We start from the raw sequence: 18,722 nt of genomic DNA, 5'->3' as shown, positions 1-18,722 counted from the left end.
GGCGCCCTTGGACTCTTTCGGGATAATTATGTGTGTAATTTACTGTCCGGTCTCCAGGGGATGAGCCGGCGACTTTATCTTGTGATACATTATTCATTCTCGCCCTCTTTTTGTTGACTACATGCTGACTGGTTGGCGCGCGCCACATATTTATGCCTATCATTATAAGGTTGGGCTGGTAACCCTCCAAAAGTAATTACACGGGTGGGGAAAACGTAAGTTTAATTACGCCGTAAACGCAAACGTTGTACTTAGTCGTTCTCTTTAAGTAATAGGCGAGAGCAGCGAGCCAAGTTATTTGTTGGCCAGACCGAGAGACTGCACTTCTTCGTCTCTGTGCACATACGCCTTTGGTACGTCTGTCGCGATAAGATTCTGCAGCGTTCTTCTTGCCATAAAAGTGATCGCGCCAACAGCGGAGACCGCCAAGTTGTCGTAGTCCATCGGTCTTAGAAAATGGATCCATGCACATGCGGGCAGAACAGGAAGTTTGCAAGGAGCAGGTTTAACCAATAGCTAAAGAGCAGGAAGTCGATTGTTTTGGTCTGGTCATTAAAGTGGACCTTTCAGCACCTCCACCCATTCAAGTTCTCACCATCTGTTAATTGGTCCGGCACCACTGATTCCAGCGCAGTTGGAATTTTATCTCTAGCCCCCACCATTCCTGAGCAACAAGCGCAGTTGGTTTTGGTGCCTGATGTGCTATCTAAGCTCTGTAACTTCAAGTGGCTGGTGTCAGGCAGGGGCGTGGCTCAGTAGTCCAATCAGAGGCAGCCAGTGTCAGAGCTCAGTCACACCCCTTGTCAGCTCCTGCCTGACAGTACAGAGTCTAAACAGCACATCAAGCACCAAAACTAGCAAGCAATGATTTTCTCAGGAACAGTGGGGGCTAGATAGATAGGTTAGTGTCACCAGAACCAGCATATCACCCCAGCCCTGCAGATAGACAGGTTACTGTCACCAGAACCAGCATATCACCCCAGCCCTGCAGATAGATAGGTTACTGTCACCAGAACCAGCATATCACCCCAGCCCTGCAGATAGATATGCTGGTTCTGGTGACAGTAACCTATCTATCTGTAGGGCTGGGGTGATATGCTGGTTCTGGTGACAGTAACCTGTCTATCTGCAGGGCTGGGGTGATATGCTGGTTCTGGTGACACTAACCTATCTATCTGCAGGACTGGGGTGATATGCTGGTTCTGGTGACAGTAACCTATCTATCTGCAGGGCTGGGGTGATATGCTGGTTCTGGTGACACTAACCTATCTATCTGCAGGGCTGGGGTGATATGCTGTTCTGGTGACAGTAACCTATCTATCTGCAGGGCTGGGGTGATATACTGGTTCTGGTGACAGTAACCTATCTATCTGCAGGGCTGGGGTGATATGTTGGGTCTGGTGACAGTAACCTATTTATCTGCAGGGCTGGGGTGATATGTTGGCTCTGGTGACAGTAACCTATCTATCTGCAGGGCTGGGGTGATATGCTGGTTCTGGTGACAGTAACCTATCTATCTGCAGGGCTGGGGTGATATGCTGGGTCTGGTGACACTAACCTATCTATCTGTAGGGCTGGGGTGATATGCTGGGTCTGGTGACACTAACCTATCTATCTGTAGGGCTGGGGGATATGCTGGGTCTGGTGACAGTAACCTATCTATCTGCAGGGCTGGGGTGATATGCTGGTTCTGATGATACTAACCTATCTATCTGCAGTGCTGGGGTGATATGCTGGTTCTGGTGACAGTAACCTATCTATCTGCAGGGCTGGGGTGATATGCTGGGTCTGGTGACAGTAACCTATCTATCTGCAGGGCTGGGGTGATATGCTGGTTCTGGTGACAGTAACCTATCTATCTGCCGGGCAGTGTTCTTGCGGCAGACTTGTATTTGGCCAACCCTACAGCTCAGGCCTACAGTAAAGGTAGATCAGGTCCGGCCATGACCACGTGAGCGCCATCTCTGGGCGGTTACTGCTGATAGATCTATAAAGATTGATGCAAGAAATAAACAAGGTGACTTGAAGAGTCGCGGGCGCAGAAACCAAGCAATCACTGGAGCCCTCCTGACTGCTGCGAGGACTGTCACTGTATGGTAATGCCTAATCACTGCAATCCCCAAAGCTGACATGGTTCACGCTATCCACGCTGAATAACAAGTGAATTAATCGCCGGCTGTTTCTTTAGACTCGCTCAGCAGGTGCTCGGTCATGAGAAGAAGATAAAATATTTATAAGTAAGTTTAAATAAGCAGAATAATAATGTGGGCATAATGTATTCCGTCAAACCGCTGCAACATAATAAAAACGCCCTATGAAAATGCATTAGATTAATGGCGACGCTAATCACCAACGCAACGCTACGACTAACGTCTCCGTCGCCGCTACCTAGAACAGGTGAGAATGGAACGCAACACCGCAACAACAGAGTATGACATCACCGCCTCCACCAATTCTAGTCCTTAGCATTCTAGCACAGTTGGAATTTTCTCTCTAGCCCCCACCATCCCTGAGCAACATGGTGCTTGATGTGTTATGGAAGATTTCTAATGTCAAGTGGGCGGTGTCAGACAAAGGGGCGTGATTCAGAGGCAGCCAGGGTCAGAGCTCAGAATCACACTCCTTGCTCCTGTCTGACCCCGCCCTCCTGACAGTACAGAAACTAAATAATATATCAGAGTCCAAAACTAATGGCATTGATTGCTCAGGAATGGTGGGGGTTAGAGAAAAATTACAACTGTAATTGCATTTAATGGTTCATCCCGGTCCCCAGGAGCCTTGATCACTACTTTTCAGGAGGGCTGCGGGGGAGGCTGGAACTTTCATTCATGTCTCCCTTGCAGCTGCTCCGACTCACTGTCACATGACCAACTTCCTTCTACTGAATGGAGCTGCGGCCTGACTCTGAGCAGCCGGTGACATCCCAGAGTTGATGCAACTACAGTGGAGACAGCGGGACAAGAGTTCCGGCCTCCCCCACAGCCCTCCACAAAAGTAAAACATTAGTAATAAAACTTATCCAGTGCATAGAAGTGCTATGTCACACCCCCGAAAATCCCTTTAAGACTACATACACATCTGTTTTATTTAACCTATTCTTCAGTCATGTCATAGGAACAGATTAAAGCTAGATTTGTTCTATGACGGACAACTGCAGATACAGAGGGACCCCACTGACTATTAGGGAGTCTGTCAAGTGTCCACTGTCTTCTCTCTGACATAGAAAGACAAAAATCGGGCTTACAGGACTGTTTAGTCCACGATTTTAGACAGACTCTGCATAGGAGGCTCCATTCTGATGTGAACATAGCCTTATTCTTAAGAACTGGTCCTTAAAGGGGTTGTCCGGGATAAATTGATCTTTGGAATCTAATGCTGGCCCAGAAGAAGTGAAGTCCTGTGTGGAGACAGGTAAGTATGATGGGGGTTGAGTTAGATAGGAAGGGCTATTAGTGGGAGGGGCTAGCTAGGGAAACAGGGAAGGGGTGTGAGAAAGGGAGGGGAAAGAGGGGAGTCAGCTCTGAGTGAAGCGCAAGGTATCATGGTAGTTGTAGGAAAACATAACAGGAAGCTAAACCTTGTAAACAAATGCAGAAGATGCCAGGAGCTCCCACAGACTTTAGAAATCACTCAAAAAGCTGCTAAACAAAACGACAGATCCCATTACAGACAATCGGGTCCCCTGGGATCCCTGTGTAACCGCTGTCTTACCCCCCAGTATCACTGCCCGGTCCCTGCCCAATCCTGGGGTACAGAAGAACAAACCCCAAACACCTGCGGACTACACTATATAGTGCCAAGAAAAACAATAGCCCTCCTGGCTATTCCGGCTTCGTGGCACAGAATCATCCGGCCTCCCAAATTTGCCAACCCATCCTCGCTCCGTCAGAGAGAACTCTATCCACCCGTTCCCGTCGGCGGGGTGACGATGCCGGATGACTACGTGCACGCGCACACTCGGCCTTTCTCTAGCTCATGGCCAGGTCACCCGCTCCATTTGTTGCTTAGCGATGGGCGACGCACTCGTTCACACTTTGCAGAAAACAAAACAAAACAAGGCCTAACAAAAATAACTACATCGTACGTTCTGCGAGAAATCGAGGTAATGCAGATTGAAAGGGAATGTGTCCTCAGGAAATTTAACCCCTTCCTGCCGGCGGCCTATTTTGATTTTCGTTTTCCAAACTCCGACACTAGAATCCTGATAATTCTGGACAATGTAGCGATGACTTACCTTCCAAATGGACTAGCACTGGGGCAATCCCAAATGATGTGCTGGAATATGGGGCGGTGGACCCGTGGCGTCTATTATCGGGAAGAGGCAGCAATGGGGACCCAAGTCCCGTACCAGGAGATCCGCGCTCAATGGTCGTGGGGGTGAAATACAAATCCAAATATTGGCAGAAGAACCTTTTATTAAAGGGATCCTGTCATTTAAACACTTTGTTTCTCCCTACCACGTCGGAATAGCCTTAAGAAAGGCTATTCTTCTCCTACCTCTCGTTGTATTCTCCGCGCTGCCGTTCGCTTGAAACACCGGTTTTCATCAGTATGCAAATGAGTTCTCTCGCAGCACTGAGGGCGGGCCCCAGCGCTCAAACAGCACTGGGGGAGTCACCAATGCTGCCAGAGAACTCTCCATTGCCGCCTCCATCTTCGTCAGGAACGTCCTCTTCCTGTGTCTTCTTCCGGCGCAGGCTTTGAAACTTGTAGGCCTCGGGCAGAGCCGTCTGCGCATGCCCAAAGGCCACAAGAAAATGGCCGCTTACTTACTGTGTAAGTGGCCATTTTTCTTGTGGCCGTGGGCATGCGCAGTAGGCCTTGCGCCTGCGCCGGAAGAAGACGAAAGAAGATGACGTTCATGACGAAGAGGGAGGCGGCGCTGGAGAGTTCTCTGGCAGTATTAGGGACGCCCGCAGTGCTGTTTGAGCACTGGAGCCCACCCCCATTGCTGCGAGAGAACTCATTTGCATACTGGCGAAAATCGGTATTTCAAGCGAGTCTAATAAAGTGGACCACTCGAAAGCAAAAGATCGTCTAATTTATTGGTTCATCTCATGTATTGATTTATCTAGTGATTGCATGTCTACCAAAGTGAATATGTAACAAGCTACGTATCTAATTAATGAATATAAGACACTTCGTGGTAGATCTTATTCAAGAAATAGGTTTTATTCTTCACTTACGCTTCCATATCAGTCTATGAAGAGAGGAGGGAGGATAGAAAAGACACTCAAATAATTGCTGCTACTCAAAAAGATTTGAACACTGCTAGGTTGTACATAAGAAACTGTGAGTGAACAGAATGAGACAGAATCCTACTCCACCCCTCCCTTCTCCATAGAGCTCTATGCATGAGGCTGAATATGGAGACGGATATAATGATTGGCGATATTATATGCCACTAAAGAGCTCATTGCACTCAATTCAGCACAGTCAGCTTTACCAGTATGCGCCTGGGTGCCGGAGACATCGGAGCCACTAATTTTAGCATCAACATCCCTCCACTGTCAGAAGGGTAGGCTTTATAGCATGGCGTCACCACTGGGATGTGAGGAACGCCCCCATGATAGTACTGCCAGGGGGGGGGGCGCTCTTCAAAGCCCAGCGATGACACTGGCAGGGTTCAGCTCCCTAGATCACTCCACCCACGCCTCCGCTGAGCTCACCGGTACTTGAATTACCTGTGCTACGAGGGCTGGCTTTACTATAACTAGTCAGTCCCCATAGCCTGTGAGATCAGGGAGGAGGCGGAGATGAACATGACCTAGGGGTCCCGATTTTACCCCCTTTAAGATAGGTAATCGATTATATAGCCTGAAAAAAACCCTCTAACATATTAAACACCAATAACTTACCTTCAGCTCAAACACCGGGGTGTCGATGCCCTCGGCTCCATGACGTTTAAAGCAATTTAACACTATACTGAACACCTTCTCCCGAATGGCCATCTGCTTGGGGTCAACATCATGTGTGCCCTGGGATCACAATGCAGAAAATGGTAGGACTATTAGATCGCAAATATATATATAGGAGACACAGTATATATGCAGATTTAAAGGGATCCTATCACTCCGGCCCAATTTTTTGTAGTTAGCACGTCAGAATAGCCTTAAGAAAGGCTATTCGTCTCCTACCTTTCGTTGTCTTCTCCGCGCCGCCGTTCGCCTACAATCCCGGTTCTTGTCAGTATGTCAATTAGCTCTCTCGCAGCACTGGGGGCGGGCCCCAATGCTGCGAGAGAACTCTTTCTAGCGCCACCTCCTCTTCAGTCACTTCTTGCGGCGGTGGCTTGTAACTTCTGAGGCCTTGGGCAGAGCAGGCTGCACATGCCCACAGGCCACGAGAAAATGGCCGCTTACAATACTGTGCAAGCGGCCATTTTCTCGTGGTCTGTGGGCATTTGCAGTCTGCTCTGCCCAAGGCTCGAAGCCTTAGAAGTTACAAGTCACCGTCGGAAAAAGAGGATGAAGATGACGCTGCTGAAGAAGAGGAGGCAGCGCTGGAGAGAGTTCTCTCGCAGCATTGGGGCCGCCCCCAGTGCTGTCTGAGCACTGGGGCCCGCCCCCAGTGCTGTCTGAGCACTGGGGCCCGCCCCCAGTGCTGTCTGAGCACTGGGGCCCGCCCTCAGTGCTGTCTTTGCGCTGGGACCCGCCCCCAGTGCTGCAAGAGAGCTCATTTGCATACCGAGAGAAACCGGGATTGTAGGCGAACGGCGGCGCGGAGAAGACGACGAAAGGTAGGAGACAAATAGCCTTAAGGTTATTCGGACGTGGCACCAACAAAAAATTGGATCTGAGTGATAGGATCCCTTTAAACATCTTAAAAATAAAATTACTTTTGGCGTCTTGAGTACAAAGTTTTTCCTTTGATCCACATGATGCGTTTTTTCTGTCGCGTTTTGATGTACAAATGATTTTGCGGTGACCTGTAAATATACGGAATGCGTTAATATCTGATGGCGAAAACCTGCGTAAAGTAAGAGGGATCGTCTAATAAAACAGTAATGGGGACCAATAACAACCTTGGCACAATTTTTGGTGGAATCTGCGGCGGCGTCTTCTACAGAGACCCCAACGCAGATGCGAACCAAACCTACAAGATGCTCCAAATTTTGAGACATTTTGCTACAGTGTATAAATTTGGTGCAACTTATAGCAATGTGGGAAAACAGGGAGCCACAGACATGGGAACAAACAGCAGGATATCGGGGGCCAAAGTAATGGCCAAAGACCTGCTCAAGTGAATGACAATCTTACCTGAGGATTAGGAATATTGGCCCGTGAAGATGGTGTAAATGGACACAATGAGATTCTCCGGGCCACCAGGATTCTCCAGCAGGACGCGGACACACATTTTATGGCTGCCATGATTTCCAGGAATCTTTTATTTTTCCGCACGTCATCCCTCCATCCTACTGATCAAGGCTCAAGAACAGATCTGGGGTGAAAAACAAGAACCAATGTAAACAATCGGCTGCACAAAGAGTCACGACAGTCATATTCCAATATACTTTCTGTATAAATGTCAATGACAGGCCCTGGTCGTGTCATGGACAGTCCCAGGTCGTGTGATGGACAGTCCCAGGTCGTGTGATGGGCGGTTCCTGGTCGTGTAATGGGCGGCCGCTGGTCGTGTGATGGGTGGCCCCAGGTCGTGTCATGGACGGTCCCAGGTTGTGTCATGGACGGCCCCTGGTTGTGTCATGGACGGTCTCAGGTTGTGTCTAGGACGGTCCCTGGTGGTGTCATGGACGGTCCCAGGTCAGGTGATGGACGGTCCCAGGTTGTGTCATGGACGGTCTCAGGTCGTGTCATGGACGGTCCCTGGTCGTGTCATGGACGGTCTCAGGTCGTGTCATGGACGGTCCCTGGTCGTGTCATGGACGGTCCCAGGTCAGGTGATGGGCGGTTCCCGGTCGTGTGATGGGCGACCGCTGGTCGTGTGATGGACGGCCCCTGGTCGTGCCATGGACAGTCCCTGGTCATGTCATGGAAGGTTCCTGATCATGTTATGAACACGTAGGTGCACATCTCGTTACTGTCACAGACCCGAGCAGGGACCATCCGTGACACGACCAGCGACCGTCCGTCACACGACCAGCGACCGTCCGTGACACAACCAGGGACCGTCCGTGACACAACCAGGGACCATCCGTGACACGACCAGCGACCGTCCGTGACACAACCAGGGACCGTCCGTCACACGACCAGCGACTGATTTTTATCCACTTCCAGTAAGCAGAATGAAGACAACAAGCCGAGCTCTAGAAATCCAGGAGGAATTGACACAGAAAGTCTATTGGACAATGGCACAACTTTTCATTATACAAACAATAACACTTATTTGCTGAAACTGGACGATCCCTTTAAGGCTAAGGCTTCCCGTAGTGGACCACAGCAAAAAAATGTGCAAAGGGAAAAAACCGCAGTGACAACGTATCACAATTTTTCCACCACGCATAGTTAAACCGCCGGCGTTTCCCATAGGTATAATGGACTTGCTGCGATTTCCTAATAACACGACACATTAACCCCTTCCAGATTTCAGTAAAAGAATGGGACAATAAATTGATGTGTCACCTCCACTGCATGTCACATCCTAAACACACAAACATACATGTGGGAATGAAGGAGACCTCAGTGCAATGACCGGGCTAATCACATGGGCTCAGCCATGACATTGCCCTGAGCCAGTGACTGCTGACCTTGTATTCATTCATGTCTTATAGACCAGCACTGCAATGCTCCTCAGCTCTTCTCTGCTCCTGTAACACACAGCCCACGTGATCCTGTCACCTCCACAGGGAAGGGGGACCTGTCTACCCTCTGCTTTACTCTCTATGGTGTGCACTCGTGACGTCACAGGATGGCACTTATACACTATAATACATATAATATTCACAGCGTAAGTGCCTCACTATACAACACTCTCCGAATAAAGACACACAGTCACCTTTAAGTCTGGTTTTGAATCTGTTTACCGGTATTGATATCTGACATGCCCACAACAAAGATGGCGCCTAGTGTCTGACTGGCTTTCGTTTACGTCCGTATTTTACGTCAGTGTTTTATGTATGATATATCATCGCGTTATATATGACAGTCCTATCAGTTTTATACCGGTTTGAGGAATATGCTAATAAGTACAGGCCCCGCCCCCTGTTACCGGGCCAGACCCAGCGCTGTCTGGAGTGGGCGGGGCCACGGCCGTGGTCATGGTGACTGCAGGGAGCTACCCTCCCACGTGACGTCACTCGGCGCGACAGTCGGCATTAGGGTTCAAGATGGCGTCAGGAAGCGGGGTGAGTGGCTGGTGGAGCTCCCGGTGGTTCTTGGTGGTCGGTGCCCGTTGGTCTGCGTCCTGTTGCTCATTGACTTCCCGCTCTGTGGAGGCGGCTGTGGCACTACAAGTCCCAGCCTGTCCCGCTGGTGGTCAGGAAGGATCTGGCCGTAAAGCAGTGAACTGTGGTAAAGATAGAGGGGTCCTGCTCTCACACGGGGGGGAGGACATTCTGGCTCCTTCATTGTCTGTAGCTGGGGTAGACAACCAGATGTCGTAGGACTACAACTCCCAGCATGCACTCCGGCGTCCCATGGAAGTGAATGGAGCATGCTGGGAGTTGTAGTTTCACAGCAGCTGGAGTGCTAAAAGGGGCCGTGACCCCTGCCCTGTACCTATCTGTATACTGTGCCCGCGTCTCTCTGTATATACTCCGTAGGGCCCCTCTGTGTGTATAGATAGGTATACGCACACACAGGTATATACATACTGTACAGGAAACCTCTTTGAGAAGAAAGCCTATTCACACGGAGTAAATGTGGCACACAATATACCGCGTTTACGGGACGTTAGCACCGCGATTTTGACAGTGCATGTTTGCGGTCGCGTTTACGTGTGTTTACGCAGCGCTAACGAGACCGGAAACATGCACCGTCAAAATCGCGGCGCATTGTGCACCCGTTTACTCTGTGTGAATAGGCCCTTAGGTAGTTGGTCTTCTCAAAGAAGATGGTTAAAGGGATTCTACCATTAAACCCCTTTTTTTGTGGATAAGACGTCGGAATAGACTTTAGAAAGTCTATTCGGTACTATTCCGTTATCGGGCCAGCAGCAGCGCAGTTCAGCAGCAGCTTTCGGGACAGCAGTTCAGCAGTGGGAATTACAATGACATCCGAGGACTGCTGGCCCGATGCTTGTGCCCAGTAACCAGTACATCGATGACCCCCCTCCCCCATCCTTCTCCTCCTGCCAGTGCTGCCCCCCAGCTCTCCTTACATCTTCCCCGTACCCTCTCCCCGCCACACGACTAGGCCTCACCTCAGCGCTAGTACCGAGACCGAAAGGAAAGACACCGGGGCTCAATCCAGGCCCTGACAAGAAACACGCCGACTATAGGAACGGTGAGCTACAGCGAGCCGGAGGGACAAACTTTCTGCAGCGTCCGGCGGCTATCTAGTAGCATTCATTGCTCAAGATTTACGGTGAGGCCTATTACAGGGAGAGGGTACGGGGCAGATGTAAGAAGAGCTGGGGGGCAGCACTGGAAGGAAGAGGAGGATGAGGGCATCGATCGATGTACTGCCTACTACACACAAGCACAGCCTCTATCATCGGGCCAGCATCGGCTTAGTCATGTGGCGGGGAGAGGGTACGGGGTAGATGTAAGGAGAGCTGGGGGGCAGCACTGGAAGGAGGAGGAGATGGAGGGGGGGTCATTGATGTACTGGCTACTGGGCACAAGCATCGGGCCAGCAGTCCTCGGATGTCATTGTAATTCCCGCTGCTGAACTGAACTGCTGTCCCGAAAGCTGGTGCTGAAATGCGCTGCTGCTGGCCCGATAACGGAATAGTACCGTCTATTCGTCTCTTACCTTTAGACGTGCCGCTGCGCCGTTCCTTAGAAATACCGGTTTTTACCGGTATGCAAATGAGTTCTCTCGCCACGATGGGGGCGGTCCCTAGTGCTCAAACAGTGATGAGGGCGTCCCCACTGCAGCCATAGAAGTGTCTCCAAGCGCTGCCTCTTTCCTCGTCCGCCGCGTCATCTTCAATGTCTTCCGGCTCAGGCTCGTAACTTCTAGCAGAGCAGACTGCACAGGCCACGGGAAAATGGCTGCTAACAATACTGTGCAAGCGGCCATTTTCCCGTGGCCTGTGCGCCTGCACAGTCTGCTCTGCTAGAAGTTACGAGCCTGCGCCGGAAGAAGATATTGAAGATGACGCGGCGGACGAGAAAGGAGGCAGCACTTGGAGACACTTCTCTGGCAGCGGTGGGGACGCCCTCATCACTGTTTGAGCACTTGGGCCCGCCCCCATCGCTGCGAGAGAACTCATTTGCATACCGGTAAAAAACTGGTATTTCTAAGGAGCGGCGCAGCAGAGACCACGTCTAAAGGTAAGAGACGAATAGCCTTTCTAAAGGCGACTCCAACGTCTTATCCACAAAAAAACGGGTTTTAATGGTAGAATCCCTTTAAAGGGGTTGTCCAGGAATTGGATAAACAGGACCCTGGAGAAGGTGTAAGGCGCGGTTCACATCTGTGCATGGGTTTCCGTTTGGGGAGTCTGCTTGGGACCCCCTGTACGGAAACCTAATCCTCAGAAAAAGGAAACTCGCAGACCCCATACACTATAATGGGGTCCTTGTGGTTTCTGCATGACAATTGTAGAGAGAAAAGCGCTGCTTGTAGGATTTACCTCATGCAAAGAGGGGGCAGAATGGCCCAGACGCAGAGGTGCACTGGCCAAAAAAAACAAACAAGAATTGTCAAACTTGCAATCGCCCCCGCTCTGATATCCACCACCGCTGTCCGATCTGATAGACATTCTGCCTTCGCTGGTCAATGGTGGCTGGAAAGAATCCAGTGACATCGCTCGCGCACGTTACCGAATCTGGAGGCCATTGATGGATCTCAGCAGTCCCTTAATCTGGTGTAGTGTGTGCCAAAATGGACTCTGGAGTGCCTGGGGGAGATAGGACTATGATTTCTTTTTCCCTTCCCCGGCCTCTGTGATTTGGGCAATTCCTGGACAACCCCTTTAATATTGAAAATGAAAATCCGTCATAGAAAATACAATCTTTTGGAGAGGCTTCACTATATATATAATATATATACACACACACTCTTACTATCACACTATCACATTTTAAGTGTTCTGCTCCAAAAATGCCCCTGAATGAAGCCGAGAATGAGTCTCCGGTTTCTGACACAGGTTTGCAGGCGGATCAGTGTGAAGCCACAGGCCTGATTCGTGATTCTGCCGTCAGATCAGGCATATGGAACGCAGAGGGCTCTAGATTAGGCCTGTACCTACGACAGAATATATGGGAGGCAGAGAGAGAAACGGGTCGCTGGAAAAAAAAAAAAAAAGTTTCTTACTGGATCTTGCTGCAGATTGGAGGACATTCATCTAAGAATAATCTGCGGCAGACGTCCGCCTCAAATTCCTTTTCATTTTCTATCTTTTAAACAGAGCTTAAGACCGCTCCAAAATCTTCTGCATGAACCTTCCCTCATTGTGTACTGTGCTGTCTTCCCCCTCTTTGTACGTATTCTTCTTAAGGGCTAGTTAACACGGGGGCAAGGAGGCGAATTTCGTCTCAAAATCCGCCTCCATACAATGGTGGTCTATGGAGAGCACTAGTAAGCTGCCCTTTCTTCAGGCGGATTCTGCGGCTCGCTGAGCTGGGGCGTCTGCAACTTCCGTAGTTGGCCCGTTCATTTGAGCCTGCTCCAGAGGGAGAAACTGCGACGGTCATGGCAGGCGGGTTTTGACCCGAGAGCGACGCGACTCCCCGCTTCGCTCTTGGTGCCAAAATACACTACCCTACACTAGTCTTACACTACACTACCGTAATGATTTTACGGTCCGCAAGTTGCTGATCAGCGACACCGCAGATGTCCGTAAACGACCGCACTCACCCATATGGGCGAGTCCGTGCAGTCCCGGCAATTACGGACATGTCCTATAAAGTGCAGATCTCGGTTGCGGCCCGGCCGCACCACGGATAAAATAGCCAGTGGTGTAAGGGCCCCTTCAGACGGCATAAGTGCGCCGCTCATTTAGACATGTGTCTGAGCGCGGCGCTTCAAAACAGAGCCCATTGATTTCAATGGGAAGCGCACGTATTTCGGCATATACACGCGCTTCCCATTGAAATCAATGGGCTCTGTTTTGAAGCGCCGCGATCGGACACGCGTATACGTGTCTAAATGAGCGGCGCGCTTACGCCGTGTGAAGGGGCCCTAAGAGGCCGCATTGACTATAATTGAAATCCCTCAATTGCGGACTTACATTACGGTAGTGTATGACCAGCCTAAGGATTGGTGTACCCAGTGACTTTGGCCTTGACCTAATATTTGTGAATGAATTTGCTATGCGCCCCCCAAGGGAGATCGTGACTGCGACGTCTACGTGCGGAAAGATTGTATTCTCCTAGATTTCATTTATATTTATTATTATTATCTCCTTCTCTGTATAAGGTGCCCCGTCCTCTGCCTATGTATATATACTACATAACTGTGCCCCCTCCTCCTCCTGTGTGTGTATATAGGTAATAATCCCACCCTCTCCTATAAAGCGCCCCCTCCTCTTCTGTATATGTACATATATATATATATATATATATATATATATGTATATATATATATATATATGTATATATAGTTTATGAAGGAGGCAAAGCGAGTAAAAATAGAGGAGCCGGGGACAGAAATTTGTCTTCCGGAGTCCGCAGCCCCGCGATATTTGAATGAGATTTTGCCTTTAGATCCGTGGATTGTTTTTTAATGCACCTTTTTCCTCTTTTCAGTCCAAGAACACGGATTTCCGTCGGAAGTGGGACAAAGATGAATATGAGAAACTTGCACAGAAACGAATCACGGAAGAGAGAGAGAAGAAAGATGGTTTGTAGAGTTTGTACTATCCATTGCTTTATTGGAAGTTTAACAGTGTTAATGTAGCCATAGGATGGGTCGTCAATATCAGATCGCTGGGTGGGCTCTGGTATCTGGCACCCCCACCGATCAGTTGATTGAAAAGGCTGCAATGCAAGGGCTGTGATATTCACTGGCGATCCGGCCCGTTTGCAAAACAGTCACATTTATTAGGACCTTTCATGTCCTCGGGCACATGCGGGTCATCAATTGCATGTCCCACCCTTGTCTCCCTGGGCACGACGTATTTCACAGGCCATGTTGATCAGTTACCTTCACTGATTGTAGCTCAGTCCCATTGAAGAAATCAAGCACAACTGTACGGTGCGGTGTTCAGTACTCTCACCTGGACACTGCGATCTCTTCATATCAGACCCCTGCCGATCTTTAATTGATGACCTGTCCTAAGATCCCGGAAACCCCTTGAAAAGAAATACATGGTTATGAGAGTGGTCCTGATATTTAGACCTGCCTATGGACGTGTGATGCTGCCATGTTGGAATATCGTTTTTGTCAATAACCTTTCATGAAAATGTTTTTTCCCAGGCAAACCACTACAGCCCCCTGTCAAAAGAGAGCTGCTCCGGCACCGAGACTACAAAGTGGACCTGGAGTCCAAGTTGGGGAAAACCATTGTCATTACAAAGACCACTCCCCAGTCTGAGATGGGAGGGTAAGTGCCCTGCAAACAGCTCAGTACGGTTATATAAAGATGCTGTAAACTCTTCTGTTCCAATTCTATTGTGTTGGAGACCCAGGAAACCTGGATACTGGTGACTAGACATGAGCGAGTACTATTCGAAACTCCCATAGGAATGAATGGACGCAGCCGGCACACAGGGGGTTAAGTGGCCGGCCGCCGGTAAAGTCTGCGTGCCGGCCGCTTCCAATCATTCCTATGGCCGTTTCGAATAGGACTCGCTCATCTCTACTGATGACTCATCTGAAGGTTGGGATCTGATTCATCTGCCGGATACGTCTCTTTTCAGATTCCTCAGCTCCACCACTGCAGCGTACGGACTGTAGACAGTGTACAGAGCTCCATGCGCTTTAGTGGTGGTGATGGGGAGACGGCATCCTTTCTCCTGTTCTGGGGGAGTATTTATTGGCTTACCTGGTGAGGCAGAATGCTTTTGATAGGTCCTGGGGTTCTGGTGACCTCACGTCCTCTGGGTCATGTGATCAGAGGCAGCGTTCGGTTTCACAGGGGAGGAGGGCGTAGCGACCCAGGGAGATGAACGTTTCCTCCATTCGCATGACCCAGGGGTCGCGACGTTCCAGGAACCCCCAGGATAGGTCCGCGGTATTCAGTTATCCTGGGTCTCAGACAACACCTTTTAATTTAGACTTGCCTTTCATTATAAAATATACGGGGGTGTATTATTATAATTACAAGTGCTATGTATATAATTGATTTCATACATGATACAGCGGGTACGTAGGTTATATTACCCCACTTCCAAGCGGACTATGGCAGAGCTGATCACGCGATGACCGAGACAAGAGCCGGAAATCTCATGGCTTCTTCCTAACCTATACACAATGCTCATTGTATCCTGTATATGTCAGACAGGCCAGGGCTTGGTAAACTGTCTAGTGCTGGCTTCACACTACTGTTTGGGTTTCCGTTCTTCAAGTACGCTTGGGGACCCCATAGACTATAAAGGTGTCAGTGCAGAATGGGAGCGGGATCCCCGAACGCTAGTGTGACCCTAGCGTTGGATAAATGGATTCTATAGATTCATTGCAGCGCTATGTGCACCAGGTTGATGCAGACGCTACGTGTGCGCCAATCCTCACTCATGTATACCATCCATACCCCTATCTCCTGCTTTTTCACTTTGGAAGGGTGTCTGTGATCCATACAGGTTAGGGCATCTGTACGAGCACAGTCCTGACCTACACTATAGGGTTACATCCATCAGTAAAAGAATAGACCTTTAAGGATATGTTCACACAGTATACAGTACGCCTCAAGTTCCTCTCCACTGTCCGCCATATGGTTTTCCGCCACGCCTTTCACTCACAGATCAGACTCAGATGAATGGGGACAATAAGCGGAGGGGCTCGTACCGCAACTGATTTTTTTTTTTCAGTGTCCTGCTCTGATCCTAAGGCAGATTTTTGAGGCAGAATCCACCAAATTCCGCCATAGTATACGAGTAGGTTATGCGGCACCATACAACAGTAAATACAGTTCCTAGTATGTCATATGTCACTTACCTCTATTTAATGTTTTGCCATGTAGGGTCTCAGCCTTAAAGGGATTCTACCACTAAACCAACGTTTTTTCTAATGACCACGTCGGAATAGCCTTAAGAAAGGCTATTCGTCTCCTACTTTGCTCAGTCGCCTCCGGCCCGCCGTTCCGTACAAATACCGTTTTTTTTACCGGTATGCAAATGAGTTCTCTCGCAGCAATGGGGGCGGGCCCCAGCACTCAAACGGCAATGGGGATGTCCCCATTGCTGCCAGAGAACTGTCTCCGGCAACGCCTCCGTCTTCAGCTGCATCCTCCCCTTCTCTCGTCGTTTTCCGTCTGGGTCAACTCTTATGTGTAAGACACAAGTCGAGCCGACTGCACATGCCCGCCCGTGGCCATTTTTGGGAGGCCGCTCTTGCTCTTGTAGTTCAATACAGGAGCGGACTCCCAAAAATGGCCGGCATGCGCACTTGGCTCTGTTGGTGTCTCACTCGCAGAGCCAACTGTGCAGGCGTCGCAGTTTGACCCAGCTAGAAGACAGAAGAGGCGGTTGCAGCTGAAGATGGAGGCGTCGCTGGAGACAGTTCTCTGGCAGCAATGGGGACGCCCCCATTGCCGTTTGGTTGCTGAGGCCTGCCCCCATTGCTGCAAAAGAACTAATTTGCATACTGGTAAAAAACTGTATTTCTACGAAACGGCGGGCCGGAGGCGACTGAGCAAGGTAGAAGACGAATAGCCTTTCTTAAGGCTATTCCGACGTGGTCATTAGAAAAAATGTTGGTTTAGTGGTAGAATCCCTTTAAGGCCATCTGCTTGTGGGGGAACCCAGACTCCAAGCATCCATAGTGATCTGATTCCAGGAGCTCCTGCCTCTCTAGGCTCTACATACAATATACAGTATGGCAGGAACTCCCAGCATCAGACATCACTGTGGTCTTGGACTGGGTTCAGGCCGCTGTACAGACTGGATTTTCCAGCCCTTATTCCCCTATGTGCGGAGTACTTACACTGACAGTAATGTAAAGGAAGATGGCGGCCATGAGCCAGCGCTGAATGGTGAATTTTTAATTTATAAAGCTTTTATCTATTATTTTTTTTTTTTTCCCATCTGTAAAAACACAATGAGTGCAGTGATAGAGACAGAAATGTGCGTTGCTTTGTTTGCGAGCCTTGCCTATGGGCAGATCATGGCGGCTCTTAATGCAAATGTACAAGCAGTGCGCTGATCCTAGACCTTGTAGTGCGCTCGGCTCTCAGATCAGCTACAAGACCTCTAGTGACCGGCGAGCGTGTTGTTGGTTGTTCTCTGCAGTGAATTGTCAATGTTAGTGGGACCGCGTACCGTAGATCAGAACAAAGGCCTGCTACGTCACCTCCAGGGATGTGGAGTTGGTAGTCCAAACCTCCGACGACTCTATTTTCCCACAGTCCGAGTCCGATAGCGTCAGGTTGTGTAGGGACTAGGGTGGAGCCGATCTTGAGATTTCAGGATCGATTTTAAAATCCGATTTCCGATCGCTTTCCAGTCGATCGCAAAATTTGCTCGATCGCCGATCGGGATCCGCTCTTTCCCGATCGCTCAACTCTAGTAGGGCCGCACCTATGAGCTCTCTCCATACAGGTATACTACAGCCAGGACCCGATTGATGCCGCTGTTAACACTTTAGATGCCGCAGTTAAACGCAACTGCGGCACCTAATATGCGCAGGATGCCATAGGCAGCGTGTAATAGAAGCAAATGGATTTTACGATTCACTGCACTACAATAAAAATATTTATCCCATAGGGTGAACGGTATAGCGAGGGAAAAATATCAAAATAGACTATTGGCAATTTATTTTTACAAATGGAATAAAAAGTGATTACGCCGTCGGAACGTCCCCTATAGAGGATCAATAAAAAGACGCCATCTTGTCCCGAATAAAGAGACTCCATGCCCATAAGGTGTCACAATATGGCAGCACATTTTTTTTTTACTGTTTATCGTTTTTTAAAGGTGTCAGACATCACAAATACAATAGAAATTTGGTATTGCCATGATCGTACAGACCCGCAGAATACAACGTCACTTATACCGTATAGCGAACACCGCTAAAATTAAAGGGATCCTATCATTAAAACGCCATTTTTCCTCGATAACACATAGGAATAGCCTTAAGAAAGGCTATTCTTCTCCTACCTTTAGATGTCTTCTCCGCGCCGCCATTTTCGTCAGTATGCAAAGAGTTCTCTCGCAGCACTGGGGGCGGTCCCCAGCACTCAAACAGCACTGGGGGAGTCCCCAATGCTGCGAGAGAACTCTCCAGAGCCGCCTCTATCTTCTTCTGGAACGGCCTATCCCTGAGCCTTCTTCTGGCACTGGGGTCAAACTTCTACGCATGCACAGTCTCCTCTGCCATCGGGCCTCGGGCAGATCTGACTGCACATGCGCGCGTCTGTTTTCTTGTGGCTGCTTACCCCAGCTTACTGTGTAAGCCGCCACAAGAAAATGGCCGCTTACATCAGGCGGGCACGCACAGTCGGCTTGGCCGACTGTGCGTATGTAGAACTTTGACCCCAGCACTGGAAGAAGACGCGTA

At 49.5% G+C, this 18,722-nt stretch overlaps 2 protein-coding genes across 2 annotated transcripts in view; one reads left to right on the top strand and one right to left on the bottom strand.

The window, feature by feature from the left end:
* The window catches only part of LOC142204144 (histidine--tRNA ligase, cytoplasmic-like), a 28,431-nt gene extending 19,633 nt beyond the window's left edge, over positions 1-8,798 (bottom strand). The window contains exons 1-4 of the mRNA XM_075275423.1: positions 8,708-8,798; positions 7,260-7,440; positions 6,839-6,928; positions 5,859-5,978 (exon numbers count right to left, since the gene is read on the bottom strand). Of these exons, the coding sequence (XP_075131524.1) occupies positions 5,859-5,978; positions 6,839-6,928; positions 7,260-7,370 (321 nt within the window). The 5' untranslated portion in view covers positions 7,371-7,440; positions 8,708-8,798. The remainder of the gene's footprint in view (positions 1-5,858; positions 5,979-6,838; positions 6,929-7,259; positions 7,441-8,707) is intronic.
* Positions 8,799-9,226: 428 nt separating this feature from the next.
* The window catches only part of ZMAT2 (zinc finger matrin-type 2), a 33,042-nt gene continuing 23,546 nt past the window's right edge, over positions 9,227-18,722 (top strand). The window contains exons 1-3 of the mRNA XM_075276485.1: positions 9,227-9,304; positions 13,817-13,910; positions 14,487-14,613. Coding sequence (XP_075132586.1) covers positions 9,287-9,304; positions 13,817-13,910; positions 14,487-14,613 — 239 coding nt within the window. The 5' untranslated portion in view covers positions 9,227-9,286. The remainder of the gene's footprint in view (positions 9,305-13,816; positions 13,911-14,486; positions 14,614-18,722) is intronic.

Source organism: Leptodactylus fuscus, chromosome 5 (assembly GCF_031893055.1).
Source record: "Leptodactylus fuscus isolate aLepFus1 chromosome 5, aLepFus1.hap2, whole genome shotgun sequence".
NCBI lineage: Eukaryota > Metazoa > Chordata > Amphibia > Anura > Leptodactylidae > Leptodactylus > Leptodactylus fuscus.
Note: the sequence above shows the minus strand (reverse complement) of the source record. Positions and strands in the feature narration are given on the sequence as shown.